Source organism: Corvus brachyrhynchos, unplaced genomic scaffold, assembly GCF_000691975.1.
Source record: "Corvus brachyrhynchos isolate BGI_N302 unplaced genomic scaffold, ASM69197v1 scaffold236, whole genome shotgun sequence".
Classification (NCBI taxonomy): domain Eukaryota; kingdom Metazoa; phylum Chordata; class Aves; order Passeriformes; family Corvidae; genus Corvus; species Corvus brachyrhynchos.
In genome coordinates, this window is record NW_008238660.1 from 195,603 (window position 1) to 222,649 (window position 27,047).

Sequence of the window (27,047 nt, forward strand, 5' to 3'; positions counted from 1 at the left end):
TGCTGCTGTTGGCGACGCTGTAATTGTGGTAGGGCCTGTCTAGATGTCAGTTTGTTCTGCAGCCTGTCATGGACAGTCTGACAGGGATTGCTCAGCCCCTGCTGCAGCAGCTTTTCTGCTGCCCTCTGTGTAAAATGAGAGCTTCCAGGAATGTTAGCAGAGGGCAAGCAGAAATGTCAGAACACTGCTCTGTAGCAGCACTGCTCACCCCCGTACTTCTGCTCGGATATGACTGGACACTGAGCCCTGGAGAGGGTAAGAGCACATTTTCCATATTAAAAGATTCTTTATCAGTTCAGCATCGCTCCATTAAGGTTCATGCTTTTAATGTTATGTTGAAACATGCTCAGTGTTGTGAGCAGAACATGCTCAGTCCATAATTTGGTGGGATATCTGGTCAGGAAATTTGCCATTAAACTAACATTTCTGATGAATGTGGTTGAAGGAATAGGCTGAGGCAATTGCTAGAAGCAATAAATTATTTCCCAGGAAGAACTGCTGAGGACCATAACTAGTAAGACTTAAAAGATGCAGGTAAAGAATGGTTCACCCATTCTTTACCATGGCAAATGTGACCAATAACTTCTGTATCTAAGTGTGAGCACCTGTGAAGATAAACTGAATGTCACAGGCTGGCCATGGAGGGGCTGTGATGGCCTTGCTGTCCTTTCTGCTCTAGTTAGAAATTAATCTCTGTAGCTCTTAATGCAGCTGTGATTTACCTCCACTACATATCAAAGAAAGTGAATGCATCTATCCTAGGGGGAACTTTAATTATAAATTTGTTTCCAAGTACGTTCCCACAGAGTGGTATTCTTGGAAGTCCTCAGAATGAGCTTAAACTGAACATGAGAGGCAAATGAACTGAATAGCTGAACATGAGAGGCAAATAAACCCCATAATCTGGGATTAGAGGATGGGCAGTTTCAAGTGCGTGCCACTCGTGCGCCGCAATTCACACTCCTCCTGTCTCCACAGACCCATCAGCGGAAGAGGTCTGGGCAGTGCATCCCATCCAAGGAGGTGACGCTCAGGATGCCCTTTCTATCCCCTCCCAAAGCAGCTGAGGAGCTCTTATTACAGAACAGGTGAGTGGGGTGGGCAGGCTGGCAGAGAGCTAGGTAGGAAAACATAATTGAGGCAGCAAGTAAGTATAAGAGCAGGAAGGAAGGGGAAGGAAAAGGAAATAGTGAAGGAGCATGGTATTAACCCCTGCAGGAAACTCTATCATAACCTAAAATGAGCTGCCTTTGTGAGATCAAAGGATCATGTAGCCCAGCTTCCTGTCTTTGAAAGTGATGCTCAGAAAGGAGCATCAACATGGAATGGCACTTCTACAGAACTCTCCTACCTCCAGTAATTTGTATTTGTGGAGTCCCAGAGCAGAATGCAATGTCTGAGTACTTAACAGCGCATGGTGGAATTTTAACTGATTAATTTCTCCAAGCACTTTCTGAACTCATAAAGCATTCTCTGAACATAGGGCATGTTACTGTGATCCTCTACTGACCAAGGCTAACCCATAGAAAGTGAGATCTCATTGCTGTTCTGCAGTGGAGCAGGGCCCAGAGCAGGGTCCCCTCGATGGCTCCAGGCTGCCATCCCCTGGCACTGGGTGCCTGGAGCAGAGGATCTGGTCAGCTGCTGCCCCAAGACCTCCCTGTGACTGACGGAGCCTGATGGGGCTGTGGGACCGGCACCCCCTGCTCCCCTCACTGGGAATAGCACTGTCGGCTTCCTGCCGAGGATCCCTGAAGGAACTTGTCTGTCCGTCAGTGTCAGGTGACAAGGCCCAAGCTGAGGAGAAAGCTGATGGGACCTGTGCCATTAGAGCCAAGGCCTGAGGGGAAAGGCACAGCCACCATCCCAGCTGATGTCTCTGGGCTCGGTGTCCTCTGCCTGATCGCCCATGGTGACCGTACCCGGCTGGGACGTGGCTTTCCTGAGCTCTCCAGAGGGCCAGGGCAGTCAAGGTGCAGGCAGGGCTGGGCCTCCATAACCATCATGTCAGAGCCATCAGCCTGGCCAGGGCTTCTCCTGCAGCCCTGATACTCCTGGGGCTCTGGAGGGACCTCTGGTGTATGGCCCTACAGCCATCCCTAAATGAGTGCTGTGAAAGCCCAGCTTGAGCAAAGGGACGTGGATGGCCCCTGCAGCACTGCTGGACCTCGGAGCAAGCCCTGCCTCTGCCTTCATCCTCACTCAGACAGGGAGTCCAGGACAGCAGCTGTAAAATGCCACACTTTCAGAGCTGCAGCCCAGCGTGTCTTTTCCATTTATTGGTTAAAAAGAGAGGGGGGATGCCCCATCCACGCCAAGGAGCCCTGGCTGACTGCTGCAAGTACCTGGGCAGCTGCTGTGTTGCCCATGGGACAGCACATCCCAGGAGGGAACGGCCATGGCGCTGGGCTGGCACAGGACCATTGCACGGGTCCAAAGGGGAACACTCTGGATTCAGGCTCTGAGCAGGGAGAGCACACTCAGGCCCCATTCTGATGTTTAACCTTTGAGCTGGCAGTGGAGCTGTGCTGCAGCAAGTCTCTCAGGGGTAAGAATAGCAGCTGCTGTCTTGGCACACAGCACAAGTGTCCAGCTCCTCCAGGGCAGCACGTTGCACTGCGACATAGAAGGCAGCCTACCCGCCCAGGAATGTCTTCAGGCGCTATTAGTGGAAGCAAATCATCCCCACAAACAGGCACGACCCCACACAGGAGTCTTGGGAGAGCGGGGCTATTTTGGGCTTTTGACATTGAGGATGAAAGGAGACACGTGATGGGGCTGATCCTCCTGGTAGGGGCCTCCTCCAAAGCTCCCTGCAGCCTTGTCCCCTCCTCTAGCAATGGCTCTTGTGAAGGCTGAGGGGCAATTTGGTGTGGCCTTGGAGCGCAGGAGGTGAGGGCAGAGGGAGCTGTGAGTTTGCTGGGGGTGCAGGGCCAGCCCTCAGTGCCATCAGCAGTGCCCAGCCGTGCTTAGGGCAGGTCCTGCCTGATGGTGTGAACCTGTCACTGACTCCCTGAAGTTAATGTTTGTACCAGCCATTACAGCTAACAGGGATAGTCACAGATTTTGTGTGCCATCTACACTCTACCCAGACCCACCCAAAGCTTTGGAGATGCCCTCAAGAGGCCTCAAGAGGAGCAGACAGCTACTAGGTGGGCTTGGGCAGGCAAAGGTTCACGCCAAGAGGCCCTGGCTGTAGTGACAGACCAATGCACACTGAGGCAAGGAGAAAGACTGCAGGGGATGAGGAGGGAGGAACAAGGTTAAGAGTCTGCCCAGGAGCCCTTGGGAAAAGTTGTGCAGTGTCATGAGAAGGGAGGAATAGTCTGGCATCTCTGCAAGGTGTTAGGTGGCTTTCTTAAGGTCTGTGATTGAAAGCTGAGGGCTGCTCCTAAAGAACCATCTCCCATTGCTCTCTGCAGACAACACCAGCAGGTTGTGCTCGTCAGTGCTTGCTAATGAAACTGGAATCAGGCTGGACTTCCCAGGAAGAGCTGCTGTGCTGGTGAGGCTGCACTTGGGAGCCAGGTAAGGTGAGAGCCCTTTGGATATTGCTGTCATGGGTGTAACAAACAAATGACAGAGTGGTCTGTTTCAATTTCCCTTCAGTGTGAGCATCTATATGGATGCAACGCCGCTGGCAGTGACTTCTGCAAGGTTAGACCAAGCAGACAGTGCCAATCCGTATCACTTCCCATCACCTCAGGGAGCTCCACAGGCAAGCTCTCCCTTGAAAACATTGTGATCCTGTTGGGCTCAATGCTCCATAGAGCACAAACATCTGTTTCTGAATCCCAGCACTTCTACAGTCAACAACGGTAGAAGGTTGTGGACTGACACAACCTTACACATCACTGCCTACACTGGCCCCTGCTCCTTTGCTTCTTATTTCCTTTCCGTGCCAACTGCACTTCACACCCCAGTTGCTGCTAATGTGTTTCTTACTCACACCACACTGGTCTGTGTCAAGGACTTCGGCAATCTGGATTCAGCTGGTGTGGCTGACAGTGAAAGCTTCAGGGGTGACGAGGCTGATCTTTGGGTCGATGTGGTGAAGAGGTGTGTTGGAACCATGTGGTGTGTGAGAGCTGGGTGCTAAGGGAGAGTCCTGAGAGTCTTTCCAGCACAAGCCCCCAGGCAGGCTCAGCTTTTTGCCCATTCAAGAGAAACTGGCAGCAGCTGGTGGCAGCAGCTGAGGAAATCTAGGGTGAGGGAGATGGCACAATGTAGGGACACTGTTGGTGTGTTGTAACCATGCTCTCTGTGACTCAAATTGTCTCTGTCAAGGAACTGCCCATCCTTCACAGTGCAGTGCACTGCAGCTTCTGATGACTTACTCAGAGATTGCTGTTTAGGGTTTGTGAGGGCCAGCATCACAAACGAGAGTAGGGCCCTATCTGTACAGTTTCGTGATTTAACAGTATTGAATTTGATGCACTATTTCATGGCACTGTTTGCTGAGTGTCATGGAAGTCTACTACATGGCTAACATATCAATTCTTGTCCTTAGAGCCTGAAATATCATAATTTCATTGAAAGCGTGTTCTTCCTGTGGAACACCACTCTGACTTACTTTATCAGTAGCTTTAACAACACAGGCAACAGCACTAATAACTTTCCTCTTTTACTCTGTGTCTTTCAGGATTACATAGGTGAGTAAGAAGATTTCTTTGATCACTGGCTAAAGTGTTATAGAAGGCTAATCATTTGGAAATTAGATGACAAAAAGCTGTATTATCACAAAGCTACAAAAAGGTTTTATAAGGCAAAACTGTGTCCAAAGACTAATGGTGATAAAGACCTCACCCAACAACAACAAAAAAATGAAAACTACTGCTCATGATGTGAATGCAAATGAATCTACTCTTTATTCCCTATGTATTGAGATGGTTGCAAATATCAAATATGGAAGAGAGTGACAGAGGAGTCACATTTTGTGCTGCCCTCAGGTCACTTTGCTGCCTAATGACATCCTCACTCTTCCTCTTCTATCCTCCTGTGGAACTCCCGGCTCTTTGCTCGGAGCTTGTTGACCTGTGACTCTGCAATGTCAGCCCGCTCCTCGGCTTCCTCCAGCTCGTGCTGGATCTTGCGGAACTTGGACAGGTTGACATTGGACAGCTGCTCCTGGAAGGGAGAAGGAGCCAGTAGTAAGAAGGTTTGGGTTTGGGGTTGTTATTTCTCCTGTGCGTTGGCCTGGGCGAAATCACAAGCCCTCAAACTCCACCCACCACTGCTTATACAAAGTCCCACAGTGAGATTGAGGAGATCTCCTCAGAGTCCTTCTCACAAATCCCTTTAAGCAAAGCCAGAAGCCCTACTCTGTGCTGGGCTGTTTCCACAGTGAAGAACTCATGCTCAGACAATCATAAATTCAGGGGCTGCAGGACTTCCCTCGGGGCATCCCTGACTGCTGCATGCCTAGACACAGGCAAAGGCTCCCTGTACAATTACAGAATCATAATGCAAAGTGGTTTGGGAGGGGACTTCCAACACCTTCCCTGTCTGCTATCAAAACTCTAAAAGTAAGTTATTTTCAAAATTTCTTAAGACATTGTAGTACTGATATCAGTCATAAGACCCTTACAGGTTGCTTTGTTGCTCTAATGCAAAAAATGCTATGTGCATTTGCCCTCCTCTTTAGTCTTCTTGGTGACTCTTTGGCAAGTCTGTTTTATGACCCTTTCAGAGAATTTGAAGAACTCCATTATTGATGACTGGCATCTTCCAGCTTTCTTATATTTGTCTCCTCAATGGCCAGACTACCCTCTGGGAAAGTGGTTCTTGCCAAGCACTCAGAGGGATACTTACAGCCTCCTCAGACTGTCTCTTGTAGGATTTCACTTTCATTTGCAGCTTGTCCACCAGATCCTGCAGCCTGAGAATATTCTTCCTGTCTTCCTCAGACTAAAGTGGTTGGCAAAGAGGAAAGAGAGTCAATTCTTGGTGCTACATCACACAGGATTAACAATTGCCCTTGGCGATGGTGTGTGCAAAATGTGGCTTGCTGTGAGCAAACCCTGTCAGAGCAGGAGACCTCCTGCCTTACCTGGTAGCCTTCACCGTCTGGGCCAGGTTCTTCTTCATCCTCTCCAGGTGGGCACTGGTGTCCTGCTCCTTCTTCAGCTCTTCTGCCATCATGGCCGCCTGATCAGAGCAAAAGGTCAAAGCCATTTTAGGACCGAAGATATTTTGGGAAGAGTGCATTCACCATCAGCAATGTCAGAAGTGTCCAACTCACATCTGTGATGGCCTTCTTGGCCTTCTCCTCAGCATTGCGGGCTTCCTGGATGGTATCCTCCATTTCACCCTGGATCTGGGCAATGTCTGTTTCCAGCTTCTTCTTGGTGTTGATCAAGCTCGTGTTCTGTGCAATGGGAAGGACACGGCAAGAGTTGGATTCTACAACCTGCCATGATAAACCTTCTGCCTGAGCAAAGTCTTTCCCCTTCCAGCTTCCTACTCTTATTGTGGAAGTATTGTTACAATGGTTGTGTACAAAATGTCATGTGTGGCCTTGGGGGATGGATGCAAAGCACGCCTTTCCTTGTGGACAGCAGTAGAGAGGCCATTCTAGTACTGCTGGTGCTCTGGTAGGTTACAGCCCGGTGTCACTGTCAACTTGGCTGTTTGCTCCCTGCCCTGACCTGGGTATGGAGTAGCTGCACACGTTCAGTGGCATCCAGAAGCTCCTGCTCAGCCAATTTCCTCGACCGCTCCGTCTGCTCCAGGGCTGCCCGCAGCTCCTCAATTTCAGCCTGCAGCAGGTTTGCCCTGCGCTCCACCATGGCCACCTGCTCCTTCAGGTCATCCTTTGTTCTCATAGCATCATCCAGATGGATCTGAGTGTCCTGGAAGGAGAGACAAGAGAAATTACCAGGTGTCAGTGTTTGCTTCCATGGCAAAAATGTCAGGGATCTCATTTCTCTTTCTGCAGCTTTGCTGAACAGACCTTGAGCACTGCCTGGGTGTTTCTCAGGTTCTTCTGTGCCTCTGCAGCCACACGGTTGGCATGGCTCAGCTGGATCTCCATTTCATTCAGGTCTCCCTCCATCTTCTTCTTCAGCCTCAGGGCTTCATTCCTGCTCCTGATCTCAGCATCCAGCGTGCTCTGCATGGACTCCACAATTCTGAGGTGGTTTCTCTTCATCTGGTCAATCTCCTCATCTTTCTCTGCTATCTTCCTGTCAATCTCAGACTTCACTTGGTTGAGCTCAAGCTGCAGGCGCAGGATCTTCCCCTCCTCATGTTCCAGGGAGGCCTGGGCAAGTGGACACAAACATTGATAACATTGATAAACCCTCTCCTTGCATTCTAGGGAGTGACAGAATATTTCCAGAGATCTCAGCTCTCTGCACTCCCCAGCCAGAACACAGGGGAACACATAGGGCCTTTTGAGGCCTATTTCCTCATTTATTTACTGCAGACACCACTGATTATGGTCACATACCTCAGCCTCCTCCAGAGCAGCCTGGATTTCAGATTTCTCCTGCTCAACCTGCTTCTTGACTTTCTCCAGCTCATGAATTGCCTTTCCTTGCTCAGCAATCTGCTCCGTGAGGTCAGAAATCTCCTCTGTGGAAACAAGGATCATTGGCATGGTCAGGCACAGAGCAGAATGGCAAGGGCCCTGTCCCACCAAGGTGACAGGCATCTTTGCAGACCTGCAGGCACAGACCCATGAACAATGGTGGTAATGGCTGATAGTGAGAAAGCCCAGTGAGGAGCAGAGGGCCAGGGACTTACGCTGCAGGTTCTTGTTCTCCCGCTTCATTGTTTCCAGGTGGTCCAAGGACTCCTCATAGGCATTCTTCATCTTGAACAGCTCCGTGCTCAGAGAGCGCGACTCCTTCTGCGAGGCCTCCAGCTCAGCCTGCGTTTCCTCATACTTCTGCTTCCATTCTGCCAGGATCTGAAGAGAAACGGGGTGTGAGTAGGGATGTGGCAGTCATGGGGGAATGCTCTGGCCAGGAGTCCTGGTGCTGGAGGCCAAAAGACCTTGTCAAAGTTCTTCTGCTTCTTATCCAGAGCAGCGCAGGCAGCATTGGATCTCTCCACGTCAATCATCAGGTCCTCCACTTCATTCTGCAGCCTCTGCTTTGTCTTTTCCAGGGAAGCACATTTGGCATTGACAGCCTCAACATGTTCCTCTGCATCCTGCAGGCGCTGTGCCAGCTTCTTCCTGTAAAGTGGTAAGCACAGTTCTTAATTGGAGATGAAACTGGATGTTGATTATCATATTCATCACAGCAATGTGATACTTTTTAGTACTTGGTCCTAATGCACACGTTTCAGAGCCTATCCCCACCAGTCTTTTTTTTCTATTTCATTTCTCCAAGGTCTTCATGGAATAATAGAGTCACAGAATGGTTTTTGTTGGAGGGGACTTCAAAAACCCACTAGTTCCATGTCATGGGCAGTGACACCTTCCACTAGAATAAGTTTTTCCAAGCCCTGTCCAACCTGGCCTTGAACACTCCCAGGGATAGGGCAGCTACAGCTTCTCTGCAGTCTTGCTATCCCTCTGCATTTTGCACAATCCCATACATGTCCTTTCTCCTGCACTCTTTGTCACGTAGCCTGTTTTCCTTGTGTTTTTCTGCTTCATATAACTCCTCAACCTTCTGTTAGGCTTTTGCCTTTGAAAATCTCAGCGGTGTCTTTAAATTTCTGTTATTGCTGTATGCCAGTCTTCCACACAATGCTCACGTACTTGGCCTCCTCGAGCTCCTCCGTGCGCTGAATCGCGTCCGTCTCGTATTTGGTTCTCCACTGGGCCACTTCGCTGTTGGCCTTGGACAGGGCACGCTGCAGCTCCCCCTTGGCCTCCTGCTCCTCCTCATATTGTTCCCGGAGCAAGTCACAGTCGTGGCGAGCGGACTGCAGGGCGTGGGCCAGGGCGTTCTTGGCCTGGTGGTAAAAATATTGCAATAATGAGTAGGTGTTTCCTGGGAAATTTCTCTTACTGGAACTTACACGCTGATATACATCCCAAAGAAATAGTAATTAACTGACTGCCTGATAAAAACATGAGAGTCCTCTACTGCAAGGGTCTAGACTGCATGAACTAAGGGGATGGTTTGAACTTCTAATTGGATCACCTTATGAAGTCTTGAACACTTCACGAAAACGTACTATGTCAAATATTTATTTCATATGTAACAAAAATATCTTCACCTTTATCTCTTCTTCTAGTTGCCGCTTCAGTTCTTCAATCTGCTGGGTGAAAGCCTGCTTCCCTCTAGACAGCTGGGAAATTAAGGTATCTTTTTCCTCTACCTGGCGTCCATATTCACCTGAAAATTTGCAATTGAGAAAACATTTTAATAGCCAAGAGAGTAATTTATGGGGTTCTCCCATTTCCAAACTAGAGATGGAAGGGCTGTACCAGATTCTGTCTGCAGACGAGCTCTTTGAGCACTAAGATCGCTAATCATGCGCTGATTCTGCTCCTCCTTTGTTTTATATTCACTCAGCTGATCTTCCAGAGTGCGGCACATCTTCTCCAGATTTGCCTAGGTATGAATGGCACATGAGTAAATACCTTGATCCTGCCTTCTTTATAGCAGGAAAATATGACCAGAAGGTGCAGTTGACATATCTGGGGACTATGTACATATGGCCACAGTTATACACATAAGATTTGGAGGAGTCATTTACAATATAAACTGATAATAATTAAATAATATAAGATTAAATAAAAATACCACATTGCTATCAAATTCCTAATAAAAATAATGGTGTACCTTGGCTTTAGAGACAGACTCTATGTTGCTGGCCAAGTCATCAATCTCCATCTTCATCTCACTCTTCTCCTTCTCCAGCTTCTGCTTCACGCGTTGCAGGTTGTCGATCTGCTCCCCCAGCTCAGCGGTGCTGTCCGCGTGCTTCTTGCGCAGGGCGGCAGCCGTGGCTTCGTGCTGCAGCGTGGCCTCTTCCAGGTCACGGCGCATCTTCTGGAATTCTGCCTCGCGCTTCTTGTTCATCTCAATCTGAGCTGCTGTCGCCCCTCCTGCTTCTTCCAGGCGCTCGCTGATCTCCTCCAGCTCCCTCGACAGGTCAGCCCGATGCTTCTCTGCTTTAGCGCGAGAGGTTCGCTCTGCCTCAATCTCCTCCTCCAGCTCCTCAATACGGGCCTGGAGAACAGCAGGGACCCTTCACACCCGTGCCCTCCTCCTGCCTGAGCTGAGCCTCAGCAAGGGAGGGGAAGGAACAGAGACTTGCCTGCAGCTCCTTGATCTTCTTCTGAAGTTGCATGCCCAGGGCTTGTTCATCCTCAATCTTGCTCTGGATCTGGCTGATTTCAAAATCTTTCCTTTGGGCAAAGTGAACCGTGTTAGAGCTCAAAGAAAAAACACAAGTGCTCCAGCCCAGCACTCAGGTGTCCCACAGCCACACTTACTTCTTCAGTTTCTCGTCCAGCTGCTGCTTATCATTCTCCAAATCCATGATGCTGTCCTGGGCCAGCTTCAGGTCTCCTTCCAGTTTCCTCTTAGCTCTCTCCAGGTCCATGCGCAGTTTCTTCTCTTGCTCCAGGGACCCTTCCAGCTAAACACAACAAGACCATCAGTGCTCTCCCAGCCAGGTCAGACTCCATACCTGTGCTGTTCCTGCTCTACATCTGTGTGCTTACATCGTCCACTTGCTGCTCCAGCTTGGTCTTGGCCTTGGTCAGTGTATTGACTTTGTCTTCTTCTGCCTGCAGGTCATCCAGGGTTTGCTGATGGGCCTCTTGGAGGGCTTTCTTCTCTTTTGTCAGCTTCACAATAGTCTCATCCAGGGCTGCCATCTCCTCCGTCAGGTTTTTCACCTTTGAGAAGAAAGGAGCAAGCACAGATAGAAAATGGTGCTTAAAACTATAAGAAGACAGGTCTTTTCTGGAGTGCGAGTGACAGGTTCTGCCTCATACCTTGTTTTCGGTGGCGTGTTTTTCCTTCTCCACCTTGGCCAGTGTTAGCTCAAGGTCATCAATATCTTTCTTCAGCTCTGAACATTCATCCTCCAGTTTCCTCTTCTTGGCTGTCAGCTCAGCATTAATTTCCTCTTCATCCTCAGCCCTTTCAGTCACCTCCTTGACTTTGGCTTCCAGCTGGATTTTGGTTTTGATGAGCTGGTCACACCTTTCCTCAGCATCAGCCAAAGCATCAGCTTCCTGGTGGGGAGATGCCATTTTTAGGAATATGCTTTTTGAGGAAATATTAAGATACTTACTTTCATAGTTCAGAGTCCTGGATAGAGGTCTTGTAGTTTAAAATTTGATTCATGTTCCAAGAGATTGATATATAATATAGAATTGATTTTATATTGGTAGTTCTGAAACAGCCAGGTTTAAAAGCTAAAACCAAGTAAAATTCTTTTCAATCTATCTGAAGACATGAGTATCTGTATATTTGTGCAGGGTATTATCTCAAAATATCAATCATTGGAACAAATTGCATAAATTCGGGTTTAATCATAAGAATATCTCAGCATCCACCATAGAAAATTCTCACTCAAGTAATATTTTGACCATGGATACCTCACAGTCCTTACAGAAGCTAGATACACCTTAAGAGCACCACTTAAAGAATTACGATTGAACTGAACTAAATTGAAGTTTCTATGTGATTTGAAAATGTACTTATACATATCAACCTGATAGTCACGGTGGAATTAAGATAAAGCCCACTGGTGGTACTCACAGCCTGCACTTGGAGCTGCAGGTCATTTTTCTCCTGCACAAGTTTCACCATTTTCTCCTCCAGCTCCTTCCGCTTTGCCTCAGACTTTGCAAGCTCTTCCTTGGTTTTCTCAAACTCTTGTTTCATGTTGGCCATTTCCTTCTCAGACTCTGCACTCTTCAGCAAGGGCTTGATCTTGAAGAACAGCTTCATCCATGGCCAGTGTTTGACATTCATGAATGCACGGATGTTGTACTGGATGCAGAAGATGGACTCCCTGAAAGATAAGTCAAATTAATATTCAGTATTTATACCATGATGACACAGTAATAAGCCAAGTACAGTGAACCTAATTTGAAGAGAAGTCTACCTCCTCTCCACCATTCTCTGGTACTCCACTCTCATCAGGAAGCCCCTGCACCTGGCCTGGGTGCGGGTGATGAGCTGTGCCAGCTTCTCGTCCCTCATCTCTTCCAAGAGGCCCACCAGCCCAGCTTTGAAGAACACCTTAGGTAAGAACATGAAAAGAGGTGCAGCATCTGTACTTGTTCAGTGTAACCTGGTACCCTTCCCCCCATGACAAACACCACGGAAGTTAAGAGCAAAACCACAAAGAATATATGTAGTGGCAGACACTCTTTTATAACTCCAAGCTTCTGGTTACTTGCAGTTGAGAAACTATAATAGCCAGACATTTTTCTGTTATTTTTATTCACTCTTGATTCTTTTATTCTACAACTTTGTCTTAAATTAGGAACTCAATTAACCCTTAATGAAATCATCCTATTTCAGTTTATTCAATTGTTAAGTAAGCAAGAATTTTGTTGATTTATTTTATACTATTTCTTATACCCTATTGGACCATTTCACATACTATCTGGAGTATCTGAGTATCAAGCCATGCAAACCAAAACCACTTAGTACTTGAAGCAGACAGATTTTGTACCTTAGTGTGACCAAATTTGTATTGAGTATGGTCTATATCAATTGATCCAAGGAGTTTCTCACATGCCTTCTTGCTGTCAATGAACTGTCCCTCTGGGATAGCACTGGCATTTAATACTTTGTATCTGAGGAAGAAAATGGAAGGACTTGCTTTGAACTCCATGTTAAGGGTCTTTTCCAACCTAAGTGATTCTATGAATATGAAGAGGTCTGTTGTTGAGACCAGCTGGCACGTACATGGAAAGGAAGAGTCTTAAGAACAGTTGAGAACAAACAGCACTTGCTAAACTGAAACTTTAGAGACAGTTTTAGGCACAGGAGGGAGAGGTTAGATTTTAAAAGCTATTTAAGATAGACAAAGTGATCCAGTAAGAGGATGAAGTCTGACCTCTGTTTAAAATCTGCATACAGGACTCTGTTGGGAAATCCTTTCCTGCAAATCCTGATCCCTTCCAGCACGCCGTTACAGCGCAGCTGATGCAGCACCAGCTCGTGCTCCATGGCACCTGGCAATGCAGAGCACAAATACATGCCATGTTCTGGAATACAGTGGGGAAGAGCTGCACCATGCTGAAAACCTTCAATATATACGTAAGTCTCTTACCAGGTGTTTTAGTTTCATTTGGGATGATGCACCGTACAAAATGGGGGTGGGTGCTTCTCAGGTTGGTCATCAGCTTGTTTAAATTCTCCTGGGAGAGTCATTAAGAAAAGCTGATATTAGCAAATGTAATTTCTGCTGTAAGCATCAAGTCCTCTGAAATGAGATACCATACAAAAATTAGCAGAACCCTGAACTGAAGCTCTCTGCACCAGTTTTTCTGACTTTCCACAGATCTTTGCTGTTATTAACTTAGAGTATAAAGTTCTTCGGAGTAATCTGTAGAAAATATTGTTCTCTTAAACATACAATTTTAATACATTTCACTGACTCTAGTGGAATGCCTTCATTAGAAAGGATATCCATTTTCCATTGGATGTTCCCACTGTGAGGCAGTGTGAAGCATTCTGCAGTAGGCATTTAGGCTGGGTCATATGGAGCACACTACATAGAACCTTTGTGTTTTCCCTACTGAAAGCAAAAGGAACAGAACCAACAAGCTGAGTTTTAAATTTCTAGATTATAGATTTATCTTGTAGGGTAGGGTGACATGAATCCCAGCCTTGTTTTATAATTGATATTTGTATACTTATTTATTAAAAAATATTGCCTGTAATTAGTAGAGGGAAGCAGATGTCTCTAGAGGACATCTCAAAGCATGTAAATGAAGCAGACAAAACTTTTAGATGTCTAAACACTGTCATGTCTGAACAAGAGAGATAGTGGAAATTCGAAAATATAACAGAAATGCAACCCAAATGCGCCCAAAAATATTTCTCCTACAATATTACTTCTTAAAATCTTATGACCTTGAAACATAGGCTTTTTGCATTATTTTTGAATTATACAGACCCTGCAGCTATGATTATTCACCCAGAGGGTGGTGGGGCGCTGAACAGGCTCCCCAGGGAATGGTCATGGCCCCAAGGCTGCCAGAGCTCAAGGAGTATTTGGACAATGCTCTCAGGGATGCACAGGGTGGGATTGTTGGGGTGTCTGTGCAGGGCCAGGAGTTGGACTTGATCAATGATCAGCATATTCTATGATTCTTTTTCTTGGGGCATATACACACATGCCCATATCCTTTTTCAGAGCACTGGCTGTCAGGTGATGAAGAAAATCTGTAGAAGAAATTAATCTATATAAAGAAGGGCATCCTAAATGAAGGACCAAAAGGGTAATACCTCAGGAGACAGTAGGTATTTCACCTGGCAGAAGTGCATGTCAGGCAGCAAAACTTGGTTATGACAAAGAACTGTCAAGTATCTGACATCTTAAAAATGTATAACCCAAGCAATGATGGCATTTCAAGTGTAAGAAATTGATCCTTGAGTTAGGGAGAAAAACTAGAGATACAGATGGAGCAAACAGGTCAACAGTGGGCAGAATGTTGTTAGATGGATTTAAAAGGTTCTGAAGAAAGAGATGTGCACCTGTAGCCATATTTTAAATGTATTTTAGAAGTATTCTATATGACGTATTTCCATCTGGAAGCATCATTCTGAGACAAGTGAACAAATGGAAAAGCTGTGCATTCTGTGAAATGAAGTACGAGTAGAATAACTGGATTTATTCCTAGCAGAATATGGCCCAAGAACTTCAGAATCTTTTAACAGAACTGAGCCAAAATAAGACTAGCCATAGTCATTAGTGGGTTTACTCCTTGTCTTAGGAAGAAATAGTGAATTCTCTACTATACCCGAAAAAGAGCTGAGACAGTCTGGAAGGAAGAACCCTTCTTCTTGCCACCTTTCTTGCCACCAGCACCTGCCTCAGCTAAATCAAAAATAAATAAAACAGATTTTAGATTTTTTTCTTTTGCTGTCTTTGATTCCTTTTTGTAAGCTAAACATCAGTGAGAACCTGGGATTCAAAGAACCAACCTGAATCTGGTCCACCATAGTTGGCAAAGAGTAAAGCCAGGGTCTTCACAGATGATTTCTGGTACAGCCCAATGACAGTTTCATTCAGAGGGTCCTTGTTCTTCTCCAGCCAGTTAGTGATGTTGTAGTCCACTGTGCCAGCATAGTGCACCAGGGAGAAGTGGGCTTCAGTCTTGCCTTTGGTAGGTTTTGGCTTCTGGAAGTTGCTGGATTTGCCCAGGTGCTGGTCATAGAGCTTGTTCTTGAAAGAGGTGTCAGTTGCCTTGGGGAACATGCACTCCTCTTCCAGGATGGAGAAGATGCCCATGGGCTGGGAGAAATCACAAGGGAGACAGATTGTAATTTAGCTTTCAGGGCAATAATGGCCTTCACCTAGGCACAGTAATGGAACATAGATTGAGATACACATCAGAAAATATTATTATTTAATTACATTTTCTTCTAAAAAATAGGATTGATTACATTGATACTTGTATTCTGTAACACAAAATAACTCATAAAAGAAATAGAAATTTTTTGGTTTTGTGTTGAGAATGTGCTTTTCAGAGAACTACCTTCTTATTCAGTGGAACTCAGAGCACACACAGATGTGTTGGCTACACTGAGTTTGAGCCAACAGTACACCATTGCAGCAAAGCCACCAACTCATCCTCAGCTACACTGTGCTGCTAACAGCTCAAGGGAGTTGATCCTTCCCCTCTACTCAGCTCTGAGAAGAACATTTGAGTGCTGTTCCAGCTCTTGACTACCCAATGCAAGAGAAACCTGAACCTAGAAGATCCCTTTGGAAAACGAGAGCAAGTAATTACAGGGATTCCATGCGTGTAACTGGTTTGGACAGGAAGGATACCTTCTCAATGAGCTCAATGCAGGCAGCCAGGTCCATGCCAAAGTCAATGAATGTCCATTCAATTCCCTCCTTCTTGTACTCCTCCTGCTCCAGCACGAACATGTGGTGGTTGAAGAACTGTTGCAGTTTCTCATTGGTGAAGTTGATGCACAGCTGCTCAAAGCTGTTAAACTTGAAATAAAATAAGAAAGATGCATGTTTGAAGATGCAGCAATAATTGCAAGACCTCATCTTTAAAACTAAGGAATGCAGTTAACTTGACTTCCCATGCATTTCTTCAGCCTGTTTTATGATATTATGAAAAAGAGAAGGGCATGAAATTAAGTGTCCACAAGGAAATTTTTTTTATTGACAAAATTCAAAAGATAAATTATATTTCCCATCTAAAATGAGACCAAGTTATAGAGAAAAAACCCCAAGCTTAGGACTATCATGATAGACGTATTTTTATGCTGTCTTGTCCCTGATCATATAAACAATGAACTTTTTTGATTGGACCATTCTGTACCTTTGAGTTTGCACATCTTGAAATAGGACAAGTCCTTTGAAAGGTTATTCTTTTACTTAAAGAAGACAAATAGCAATAATCATGTGATGATACTATGTTTTCTTTAAAAATGTGTCTCAAATTGATCATAACATTCAGTTGTCACTTCCAAATAGCTCTTACCAAATCTTACTTACATCAAAGATCTCAAAGCCAGCAATGTCCAGGACACCAATGAAGTACTGCCTGGGCAGCTTTGTATCCAGCTGTTCATTGATGCGAATAACCATCCACAAGAACATCCTCTCATAGACAGCCTTTGCCAGGGCACCCACTGCATTGTGCACCTACAGGAAAAGAAAACACCTGGAGTTACCATAAAGGGCAGAGGAGAACCAAAAAGATATTCATTCTATATATGATTACAGGTTACAGCATGTTTCTTACCTGCTGTGCCGTTTGGCCCTTGGTCACGTATTCATTCCCCACCTTGACTCGGGGGTAGCAGAGGGCCTTGAGCATGTCAGCTGAGTTCAGACCCATCAGGTAGGCAGCCTTGTCAGCCACTGAAAAGCCAGAAGAAGAGGGAAGAATTTTATGTCCAAAAGGTTTTGAATCCTGGAGCATTCCCTAAAGGCTGAAGGGTTCAGATTTCCGTTCTTTGAAAACTTTTGATAGACTCTCGTAGAGGGAATCTTTGTAACATCACTCTTGCCATTATGCATATTGAGCTTTTCTAAAAGAATTTCTGTTTGAAATTCTTCACTGCAGCATGCAGAAAGTAATGAAGTTTTCAAAAATCTCCTGCCACAAAACTAAAAACTGAAGCTTGCTAGTCTGACTGTGCATAGCACACACGCAGCTCAGGAGCTGCAGTGACAGCAATCAGGTACTGATCTACATTCAGGTGATCAAAACCACACAATAGTTAGAGTGGAACACAGAGACAATATTTCTGTTCTCCTTCAGATCCACAGCCTACAACCATTTCTGAGCTTTTGTTTCTAATGTCCCATAAAACTCGTTGGGCTTCATCCTGTTACTAGTGGTGCTCCCCACCTGCCTTGTCCTTTAACAAGAGGAGGCATTGCTCACAGAACTGAAGACAGGGGTTGTAGGTCCGGTGCCAACAAAGGAATGAAATAACACTTCTCACAGCTGACTTCCCTGAGCATCCGATAGGTGAAGGCTCATGGGAATGTGGTTCCCTACCATGTTAGAACTGAATCAGTGGGCTGTTTCACAATCACAAGCCATATTCCAGCAAAGGTGTGACTAAAGGAACATCCGTAACTCCTGAATTCTTGAAAGAGTATGAAGATCAGTTTAAAGTATTAATTGTTCATAGCATGAGTTACGTAAATCCTGAGATCAGGTAACTTGATGTACTGAGGACAAGGGATAGTTGTTTTTTTCTGGATGACTGTTTTCCTTGGGACCTAAAGTCCAACAGTGACCAACTGTTGCTGTCTTCCACATGCATAGTAGCTCACAGAGGGTTAATTATTGAGTTTGATAATACCTTCTGTGCCTTCAGGCTCTGCTTGCTCCTCTCTTGGTTTCTGCTTGAACTTCAGATTCCCGTAGTGCATGACAGCCCCTGTCAGCTTGTAGATGGCTGTTTTCTCATCTGGAGTGAAGCCCAGGATGTCAATGGCACTCTGGTAATACAATGAGCAAAGTGAAGTATTTGCATGTTTTCTGATGTATGACTTGTGACTGTTCACCTGTTCTGTACATTACTTACATCTGTCGCCATCAACTCCTCCTTGTCATCAATGCTGGGAACAGTGATCTCCCCTTGACTCACAAAAGGGTAGTCATATGGGTTGGTAGTGATGAGGAGCATTTCTGAAAACAAATGTGTTCGTGGGTTAAATTTAATTCATCTTGTAATATAGTTGACTGTTGCTCAGAGATCTTCCTGTCAAAAGCTCAGTGATATCTCCTACCAATTAGCTCCGGCTTCTTATTGGACGTGATCTGATAAAAGATGTGGTAGCTTCTTTCCGCCTTGAGCTGGAAAGTGACTCTGGACTTCTCCAGCAGATCTGCCCAGGGAGGTAGAAAGAGTTAGGCACTTGTGGCAATGTACATGGAGGTGGGAATTTGGGAAGGGATGGGAGCAGTCCAGGAGAATCTCTTACAAGTTTCAATGTCAGCAGAAGCCAGCTTGCCTGTGGCACCAAAGTGGATTCTGATGAATTTGCCCTGTTAAGCAGAAGCAGCAGCAGGTCAGCCTGGATGTGTTCTGCTGGCATCTCCTTTGCATGAAGAACTGCTCAGGCACCATGTATCTTACCAGTGGGGGGAGAGATTTTACACAAAGCAACCACTTACAAAGCGTGAGGAGTTGTCGTTCCTCACGGTCTTGGCGTTTCCAAAGGCCTCCAGCAGTGGGTTGGCGCTGATGATTTGATCCTCAAGCGTTCCCTGCAGGGAGAGAATTATTCAGTGACTGTGTTTAGTTGACAGGGCAATGACAGGCCACATGTTCAGTCTGTTCTTCCCAACTCACCTGCATTTTGCCTGATGACTTGTCCTCCTTCTTCTTCTCTCCACTGGCTGCAATTGTTGCAAAGTACTGGATGACACGCTTTGTGTTCACAGTCTTCCCAGCACCAGATTCTCCGCTGTCAGAGCCAAGAGAGAAGCAGAGGGTGCGTGGTCAGGCAGGAGGTCCCCTGGCACCGGGCAGCCCCGCAGGGACCCGCGCAGGGGCTGTACGTACGTGATCAGGATGGACTGGTTCTCCCGATCTGTGAAAGCGGAACAAGGGAAGGTGTGTTAGCAGCTGACCCGGGTAATGCTAAGCTGAATGAGAAGTAAAACTACAAACCAAAGCTGGGGATTCTTCAGAAAGTCCAAGACTACCCAATTCCCTTCTATGTTCTAACAGTATTAAGCATAAGCCCAAATGGATATATTGAACCATCAGAGTCGTCTGGACCTGAGACAAGCTATGTATCACTTGCCCTTCACATAATTCTCCTCAAGAAATGAAACCAAAGTACCTACCCAATTTCAAAATACAAGAAATAATAACTTTTCTTTCTTATCAGTGAAAAAATGTAGAAAACCGACTCCAGTACTATTTTTGCAGTAGGAGAGTGTAGAATTTTGTACAATAAAGTACAAATAATTCACTGTGTTAAGTCCGTGAATGCTCCTACGTCAGTTTCACTTGAAATTATTTGCTACATAAATCGACCAAGTTCACAGTCATGCAGCTTTCTGGTGGTTCCAGCTGGCTTGTCACATGCTCCAGTGAGATCAGCAGGGCTTTTTGGTTAGATTGCTGTGAGAGAGGCCAAACACTCACCAGTCAGCATGAACTGATAGGCGTTGTCAGAGATGGAGAAGATGTGTGGAGGGGCCTCCTGGCGCTTCTTGCCTCGGTAGGCCAACACCACCTCCGGGTTGTACACCGGCAGCCACTTGTAGGGGGTGACGGTGGAGCAGAAGAGACCCCCGGAGGGCTGCACAGCGGGTTCGTGGAGGTGGGTCATCATGGCCATGTCCTCGATTTTATCGTACTTGGGAGGGTTCATGGCGAAGATTTGATCATCCTTCACGGTCAGGGTCTGTCAGAGGGAGAAGGATATACGTGTCAGCTAAGAATCCAGAGCAGGGATCAAATGTTGTCCTTCAGTCTTGCTTTTCACTCACCTCTCCCGCTTCAGTTTTGACAGTGACTTTGCCCGATTCCCTGCTTGTGATTGTCCCTTTCACAAAGGATTCTTTGGGATGAGCCACAAAGACAGATGTCTTGGCATCAAAAGGTTTGTTCTGGGCGGCAATTCTCTCCTTTTCCGACTTTCGGAGGTAAGGAGCCGCCTCCCCAAAGACGGCCATCTCAGCATCTCCAGAGGCCATGTCTGCACTTTACTGAGGATATGTCAGCAGACAACTCTGAGGAGAAAAAATATGATACTGATTATTTATTCTATAAGATTTGGGAAAATTTTAACCTGTGTCTCTTCATACTCTGGGTATTTTAACATGAGATAACTCGAAGTTTAATTTTATGTCAACTTAGAAAGTAAGAGGCTTTCATGGATGTAGTCTAGGTCTTCAAATGTTCATTAATGACCTTTTCAGAGCTGTGGATTTGGTGCTTTAAGAATACTGTGCCTGTAAGACAAGAGTGAATTTGTTGAAAAAGTTTCACTAAGATCACTATTAGGAATGGAAACAGAAGAATTCGTTAAAAGGATGAACAGTGAAATTAAACTACTGAAAAGCTATAGAGTAGGTGACCTACAGTCTTGGAAAACAATAAATCTGTGGGGCATTTACTTATTAAATGATAATGGAAGGGTAGTGGGTAATTAATAAATTTTGCTAATGAAGTTGTCCACTGAAAAAAAAAAGTAGTGCAGGCTTTGTGACCTTTTAATATTCTGCCACAATTTAATTTGCTCTATGCATCTGTCACCCTTCACTACAGTACCTAAATAATTTCAGTCCCAAAGTTCTGACTTAGGTGAAATAAAATTCAAGCATTGAAATTGGAATTTCCAAGGCTATATTAAGATCCCAAATAAATACTTACTGAAAAAAATCTAGGAACACATGAATTCTCAAAAGTTTAAAAAGTTTAAAAAAAAAGTATTTCTTCAAATGATTTATTAAACGTACCCAAATTTAGCCAACTGCACTTGAAAATCCTCTAGCTACTTTAGTAAAATTTATTCCCTCTTTATTCTTTAGGTAATAAATATATTTTTTGTCTGGAGTAAGAAAATGGGTAACTAAGAAAGCTGAGAATTCTGGCACTTAACAAAGGGGGTTAGAAGTTCTGTATGTTCAGATGATTTAATAATGAATATATATTCTTAGGCAGAATACAGGATTTTACTTTTTTTTCCTGCTGTGCTTATCTGGTCCCATCCTCCTCCTGCCATAGCAAAGATGGGAAGGCAGCACACCTTGATTTATGTAAGGTCAGTTAAGCAGAAGTGAAGATTTTCCCCGTGGGGATTTTCTGTTCTGTCATCAGTGCTCAGAGGCTTCAAACGTAGCCTTTGGGCACCCTCACCACTTTCTACTGCAGTCCCACCAGGTTTGCATATAGGGTGAACCAGTGAGCATTCCTGACACCCCACCCAAAAGGATCTGTCTCTGTCCCTAAAAATCAGTAAATCAGGTTCTTACCTCTCGTGACACCAGATGTGTGGCTTGTGGGCTGGCAGCTGGTCAGTACTGTAAAACAGAAATGGCAGTTCCCAAATTGCTGCTGCACAGAAATCAAGGGTGAAAACATGCAGGTGCCTTGAAAACTGATTTATAATGGAGTCCCCTCCTGGACAGGAGCACCAGAGGCAGCAGGACTGTTGTGGCACATTAGGCTGCCATCCCCTTCCTGCCAGCCTGCAGACCCCATGCTCTTACCTTGGAGCTTTCTGTGGAGCCAGGGCAGACGTCTTGCAGGGACGTTTTATACGATCTCGTCTGCAGATGCTACAGATGCCTACTCTTTCTTCGGTCAAAAATATTTTGGCAAACCCTCTTTGGTAAAGCATTGTCTGGCAAACTGAACTAAGGGCATAATTGTCATTTGACATGACTAGATATAATTAGAAAATTTTGATGTCTTAGTGGCTATATGAATACATCTCCTATAAACAATCTCCCAAGGGTGTTAAGGAGAGAATCTGGACTAGTCAAAGCACTTAAAGAACTTGGATTCAGGACTTATGGATTTTATTGCTGCCTTTCCCACCGACTCACTGCACAACCTGGGATGGATTGCTTGGTATGTCTGTGCTGCAGCTATCTCAGTAGTACAATAGATAAAACAGGATGTTAAAAGATAAATTAGAGTTATTCAAACCTTTTGGCAGCTTTATTGGTTTAACCCTGAAAGCAGAAGTGCAGATGTATAAGAGGTGAGGAAGGTGATAGGCACAGCAGGGTGGTCAGCCAAACACTGCAGCAGGGAGAGGCTGGTTTCTACCTGGGCTTTTAAGCTGATGCCTCTGACGGATGTGAGGCAGCTTTAGGGGTATCAGGAAGTCTGCACACACACACACAGAGAGGCATGTGCCTGTGTGCCTCTTTGCACACACTTCAGATTGCAAATAAGTGGGAGATTCTGTAAAATCTGTTCTTGTGAACCTTGTGATGGGTTATAGCTGCTGACTCCTGATCTGCAGGTTAGTGACAGTGAGCAAGATGCTCCCTGCTTTTGCTGGCAACGTAACTTATCCTTAACCAATGCCTGTAACCCTAGGAAGGAGAACTGACTTGAAATGCCTTCTAACTAAAACCAGCACACCTACTTACAGATGCTAGAAAAATCCTCTATTCAGTCATACCTTTACAAATAATTGGACATTTGCACAAATGCATCATGTCAGCATGCAGTCCCAGATCCTCTCTACCTGATACATCCTCAGTCCAGAAATTCCATTTAATCACAAATATCTTGCACACTTAGACAGTCCAAAACACCACGGGTATACCAGAGCACTGGGGGTGGCAGACATGCCTGTACAATGCTGATGGGGGGAGGGAAGGGGATTTGCTGGTAGCGCTTGAGAGAGAGACTGGTCTTGTTTTAGGAATAGAGCACAGTCATGTGAGCTGATTTAAATCCTGTCAGATTTAGACTGAGGTACTTAACGCCTTCTTTCCCTCAGTCATCAACAGAAAGAGTGGTTATCCTCAGGGCAACCAGCCCCTTAAACTGTTAGTCAGGGAGGGGGAGCAGAATGGACTCCCTGCAATCCAGGAGGAATTAGTCATCGACTTGAGCTTAGACTCTCTGTGAGGCCACTGAGGGAACTGTCAGAAGAACTTGCCCAGCCACTCTCCATCATTTATCATCAGTCCTGGCTAACCAGGTGTGAGAGACTGAAAAGATGGATGTCCTGAGACATTTTGGGATGCATGTGGGGGGAGGGAGGGTCAGACCTTACCTTGGCGAGGCATTGCCCCTCCCCACACCCCACCCCACCTAGAGCCATGATTCTGTGATTCTATAGCTGGGCTACATCACCTGACTTTGGGGATGTTGCCTTTCCAGTGGCCAACAACAAAGCCCTTCTACCCAGAGAGCTCTTCTGGGTTTTTGCTGTTGAGCTGTGTGGGATGTGGACCCAGCTGTGCAAGAGGCTGGAGTGAGGCCCACGGGCAGGCAGCCGAGGGAAGGTCTGGTTTGAACGGGAAGTAGTCAGTGAGTTGAGGTGTCTCCAGGTATTGATAATCACCAGTGATTTGGGGATTGAATTTAGTGTCAGTAGGTCCCCATAGTCCAGTGATAGAACATAAAATCTTTTTTGAAAATGGCCCAAATCTCAGAAGAGGGTTGTGAAGGACACAGCAATGAAAGAGATGCTTCAATCCAGGTGGCTTTTGAATATCTCCAAGGATGGAGATTTCACAACAGCTCTGGGAAATTTGTGCCAGCGCTCAGTCACCCTTACAGGAAAAAAAGTCTTCCCAGATTTTCACAGGGAACCTGCTGTGTGTCAGACTGTGCCCATTGCCTTTTGTCTTGTCACTGGGCACCACTGAAAAGGGCCTGGTTCCATCCTCTGTGCTCCTTCAGGTATTTATATCCATGGATACAATTCACCTGTCATTCTCTTCTCCAGGCTGAACAGTCTCTGTTCTTTCAGCCATCACTTATGACAGAGATGCTCCAATCTCTCATTCATCTTACTGGCCCTTTTCTGGACCCTCTCCAGTAGCTCTATATCTGTCTGACACTGGCGAGCTCAGCACTGGACACCACTCCACGTGTGGCCTCAGTGCTGAATCAAGGGCAAGGATCACCTCCCTCTATCTGCTGCACCACTCCTCCTAATGCAGGCACCTTCTTCACAGAAAGGACACATGGTTGGCTCACGTTCAACTTGGTGTCCCCCAAATCCCCAGGTTCTTTTTTTGCAAAGCAGTTTTTCAGCGGGTCAGCACCCACCATTCACTTGTGCCTGGGCTTGTTCCTCTCCAGGTTCAGGGCTTTGTGCTTGCTTTGCGTTATTGGGTCCCAGACTGACCTCAGGGTTTTGCCTCACCAGCACTCAGCTGCACATTGTCCTTACCAGAGAAAACACTTGATGGTACACGGGCCTCAGCAATTGTAGAATCACAGAGACTCAAATCTTACTGCCATGTTTATCTGTATTGCTAATTAAGTTATAAAAAGAAGATAAAATGCTAAAAGATCAACTGCTTTCACTTGAAAGCTCTAAATTCATACCCATTTCCTTTTTTCCTCTTTTGCATTACCGAAATAAGACACAGAAAACAAGAACTTCTCCTTCAATGTTTTGAGTTGCTATTTTAAGGTATCCTTTTGATGGAAATTAGGGCTAAAGCAATGGCAGCTGTAAGACCATACGTTGTGAATACAGGTAGTATATGAGCCCTTAGTGAATGTCTACAGGGGAAAGCCACTATGTGGAGGCTGGAAAAGAAGACAGGAGCAAGTACAAAAAAAAGGTTGGGCAAATAACCCAGCATTCAGTGTTGTAGTGTATGACATAAAGCTCATGAAAAGAAAAGTGAAGTGTTTGGTCAGCTGTCATAAGCATCCCTGGAAAGCAGTCTAAGCTACTGAGCATCTGCTTTGGATTTGGTTTAATTTATAAACCAAAGCTCATCTCTCTCATCAGGGTATCATTTATATGACACTGCTATAGTGGTTTCTTACAAAGAAGCAGTCTCTAATCTGAAATTACAATGAAAGATTTCACTGTCGTTTCACTCTCTAGATCCCAAAAAATTACTTCAGGGAAAACTTTGCCATGTTTCCTATATCCAGGCACAGCAAGGAGAAACCTGTCCAGGAAGGAGTCTGTTGAAAGAAGTGCAAGCACCTCAAAGCAAAAAAAAAAAAAAAAAAAGAATGCAGTGTTTCCTGAGAACCATTAATATTCTGTCAATTCTATAATTCTATTTCCATCTCTGCAGGGTGAACTTCGCTGGGACCAGAAGCAAACCACAGCACAAATAAATGGGAAGAGGCAGGCTGGAAGCCGTCCAGCAGTGCAGTGTCGCCAAGGTGCACATTCCCCATGGAGGAGAAAGGATTCAGTCGTGCTGAAAATAGATCCTTCTTGAGACAGCTATCAGACAGCTGCTCCCCTTCTGCCAGCCTCTAAGATGTGCATTTTCTTCTCCCCATTCCAGCGGTTAACTGAGAGATAAGGATTGAGAAGGCACTTTTTAGCAGCAGCCAGGCTGGGGAGGGGAAGGGGAAGTTCCTTCAAGTGCTGTGTGTTGGCCACTGGGAACCTCCCCCTCCTGCCTGTTCAGACTCATCAAGCTCATGAACTGGAACCACAAGAATGGCCTGTATGGCTGGAGGTTTTGCAGAAGGAAAATGAATGTTTCTTTGCAGTCTTTACTCCTGGGAGCTACTCTCAGGCTATCTGTTCTGTGGTTCCCTAACCAAGACAGATGGCCCTCCAAGAGGAAGTTTCCAGGTGGCCCCTCTGGCCAGGGACATCTCCAGGTGGCCGCTCCCATGCAGCTGAAGCCATGGCCATCAGTGAAATCTTTGATTTCACTTCATTAAATTACCAGACAGTTAATTTTGTGCCGCTCACCAAAGCATATCCCTCCAGAACACCAAATCCATAATACTGCTTCTCATGAACATCAGCTGAAATGTCCTCAGCAGCAGCAGGCTTTGGTTGCTTTCAGTCCTTGAAGAGGAGCGTGACCTGCAGGCAGAGTCAGACATCTGTGGAGCTCACTGGGGCAGCAAAATGCATCACATCACATCAGGAAGGAGTTCCACCAGGTGAGGAGCAGCAGGGCAGGCAGAGTACAGGGGACTCCTCTTATTACCACAGGCTGGACATATTCTCAGTGGTAATTGCATGCTGGTAAACATTTCCCCAGGCCCATCACAGGAATTCAGGGGTGTGGTACAAATGTGTTTTTTTCATTCTGAGTTGCCTGGCACCATTTCTCAGAAAATACGTGTATGATACAGTGAACAGCACTAACATCACCTCTGTGGGTTATTTCTGACCATAATATAACATTGAAAGAAATAAGATTGCATGACGTCCCTGCCCATGTCAGGGAGATTGAATTAGGTGGTCTTGAAAGATCCCTTCAACCCAAACCCTTCCATGGTCTGTGTGACTCTGAATGGCTGTACTGGGTGAGTTCAAAGGAACAGGCAGACTCTTACACCCAAGACATTTGTCATCACCCCAATCTCCCCAGACACCCACCCTCTGCATGACATTCCACCCAGGAGGTGAAGCCTTCTGGAGAACAAACCACCTCAAAATGGTGAAAAATGCAATGTGAATGGAGCAAAAAACAAGTGACTTCCATGTGGGAAACTGTACTGAAAATGGCAATGTGTTCTGTGTGTCCCTGTTAGTAATAGGAGACAGAAGCACAAGCACAATTCCTGCTATCTCTATATGAAGCCCAAGAAGCCTTTGGCCTTCTCAGGTCTCAGTGACCTATTTGTACCCCCACGTGGAGCCTATAATGGTCATGGGATAGAGCAGATATCCTCTTCAACAGGGATCCCCTTGCACACCCTGCTAGTGAGCCCTGGGAGTCTGGAAAGAGCTCAGAGCTGCTCAGCTTCTGCTCCAGTAGGAAACCTCCTGCTGTGGGTCGAGGGCCTGGAGAGCAGGCT

The 27,047-nt window shown here is 45.7% G+C and overlaps 1 protein-coding gene and 2 long non-coding RNA genes across 3 annotated transcripts; 2 read left to right on the plus strand and 1 right to left on the minus strand.

Moving 5' to 3' along the window:
- LOC108447513 lies at nucleotides 1-11,938 on the plus strand. Its single transcript, XR_001863112.1, has 5 exons — nucleotides 1-255; nucleotides 979-1,088; nucleotides 3,423-3,528; nucleotides 9,196-9,262; nucleotides 11,828-11,938. It is a non-coding gene; the product is annotated as an uncharacterized LOC108447513 (long non-coding RNA).
- Nucleotides 4,844-21,850, minus strand: LOC103617991 (myosin heavy chain, skeletal muscle, adult-like). Its single transcript, XM_008636339.2, is given in 37 exon segments — nucleotides 4,844-5,127; nucleotides 5,812-6,147; nucleotides 6,242-6,367; nucleotides 6,648-6,851; nucleotides 6,953-7,261; nucleotides 7,451-7,575; nucleotides 7,747-7,912; nucleotides 7,999-8,182; nucleotides 8,714-8,910; nucleotides 9,178-9,296; nucleotides 9,389-9,515; nucleotides 9,747-10,136; nucleotides 10,225-10,315; nucleotides 10,403-10,548; nucleotides 10,634-10,810; nucleotides 10,910-11,152; nucleotides 11,682-11,937; nucleotides 12,031-12,167; nucleotides 12,607-12,730; nucleotides 12,994-13,111; nucleotides 13,210-13,297; nucleotides 14,906-14,982; nucleotides 15,090-15,399; nucleotides 15,940-16,110; nucleotides 16,624-16,773; nucleotides 16,874-16,992; nucleotides 17,949-18,087; nucleotides 18,174-18,277; nucleotides 18,379-18,477; nucleotides 18,574-18,637; nucleotides 18,767-18,859; nucleotides 18,945-19,059; nucleotides 19,158-19,185; nucleotides 19,749-20,010; nucleotides 20,096-20,338; nucleotides 21,584-21,631; nucleotides 21,821-21,850. Coding segments are annotated over 35 exon segments (5,754 nt in total). The 5' UTR covers nucleotides 20,303-20,338; nucleotides 21,584-21,631; nucleotides 21,821-21,850; the 3' UTR covers nucleotides 4,844-4,974.
- Nucleotides 12,086-26,444, plus strand: LOC108447514. Its single transcript, XR_001863113.1, has 3 exons — nucleotides 12,086-12,172; nucleotides 13,017-13,196; nucleotides 25,349-26,444. It is a non-coding gene; the product is annotated as an uncharacterized LOC108447514 (long non-coding RNA).
- The last annotated feature ends 603 nt before the right edge of the window (nucleotides 26,445-27,047 follow it).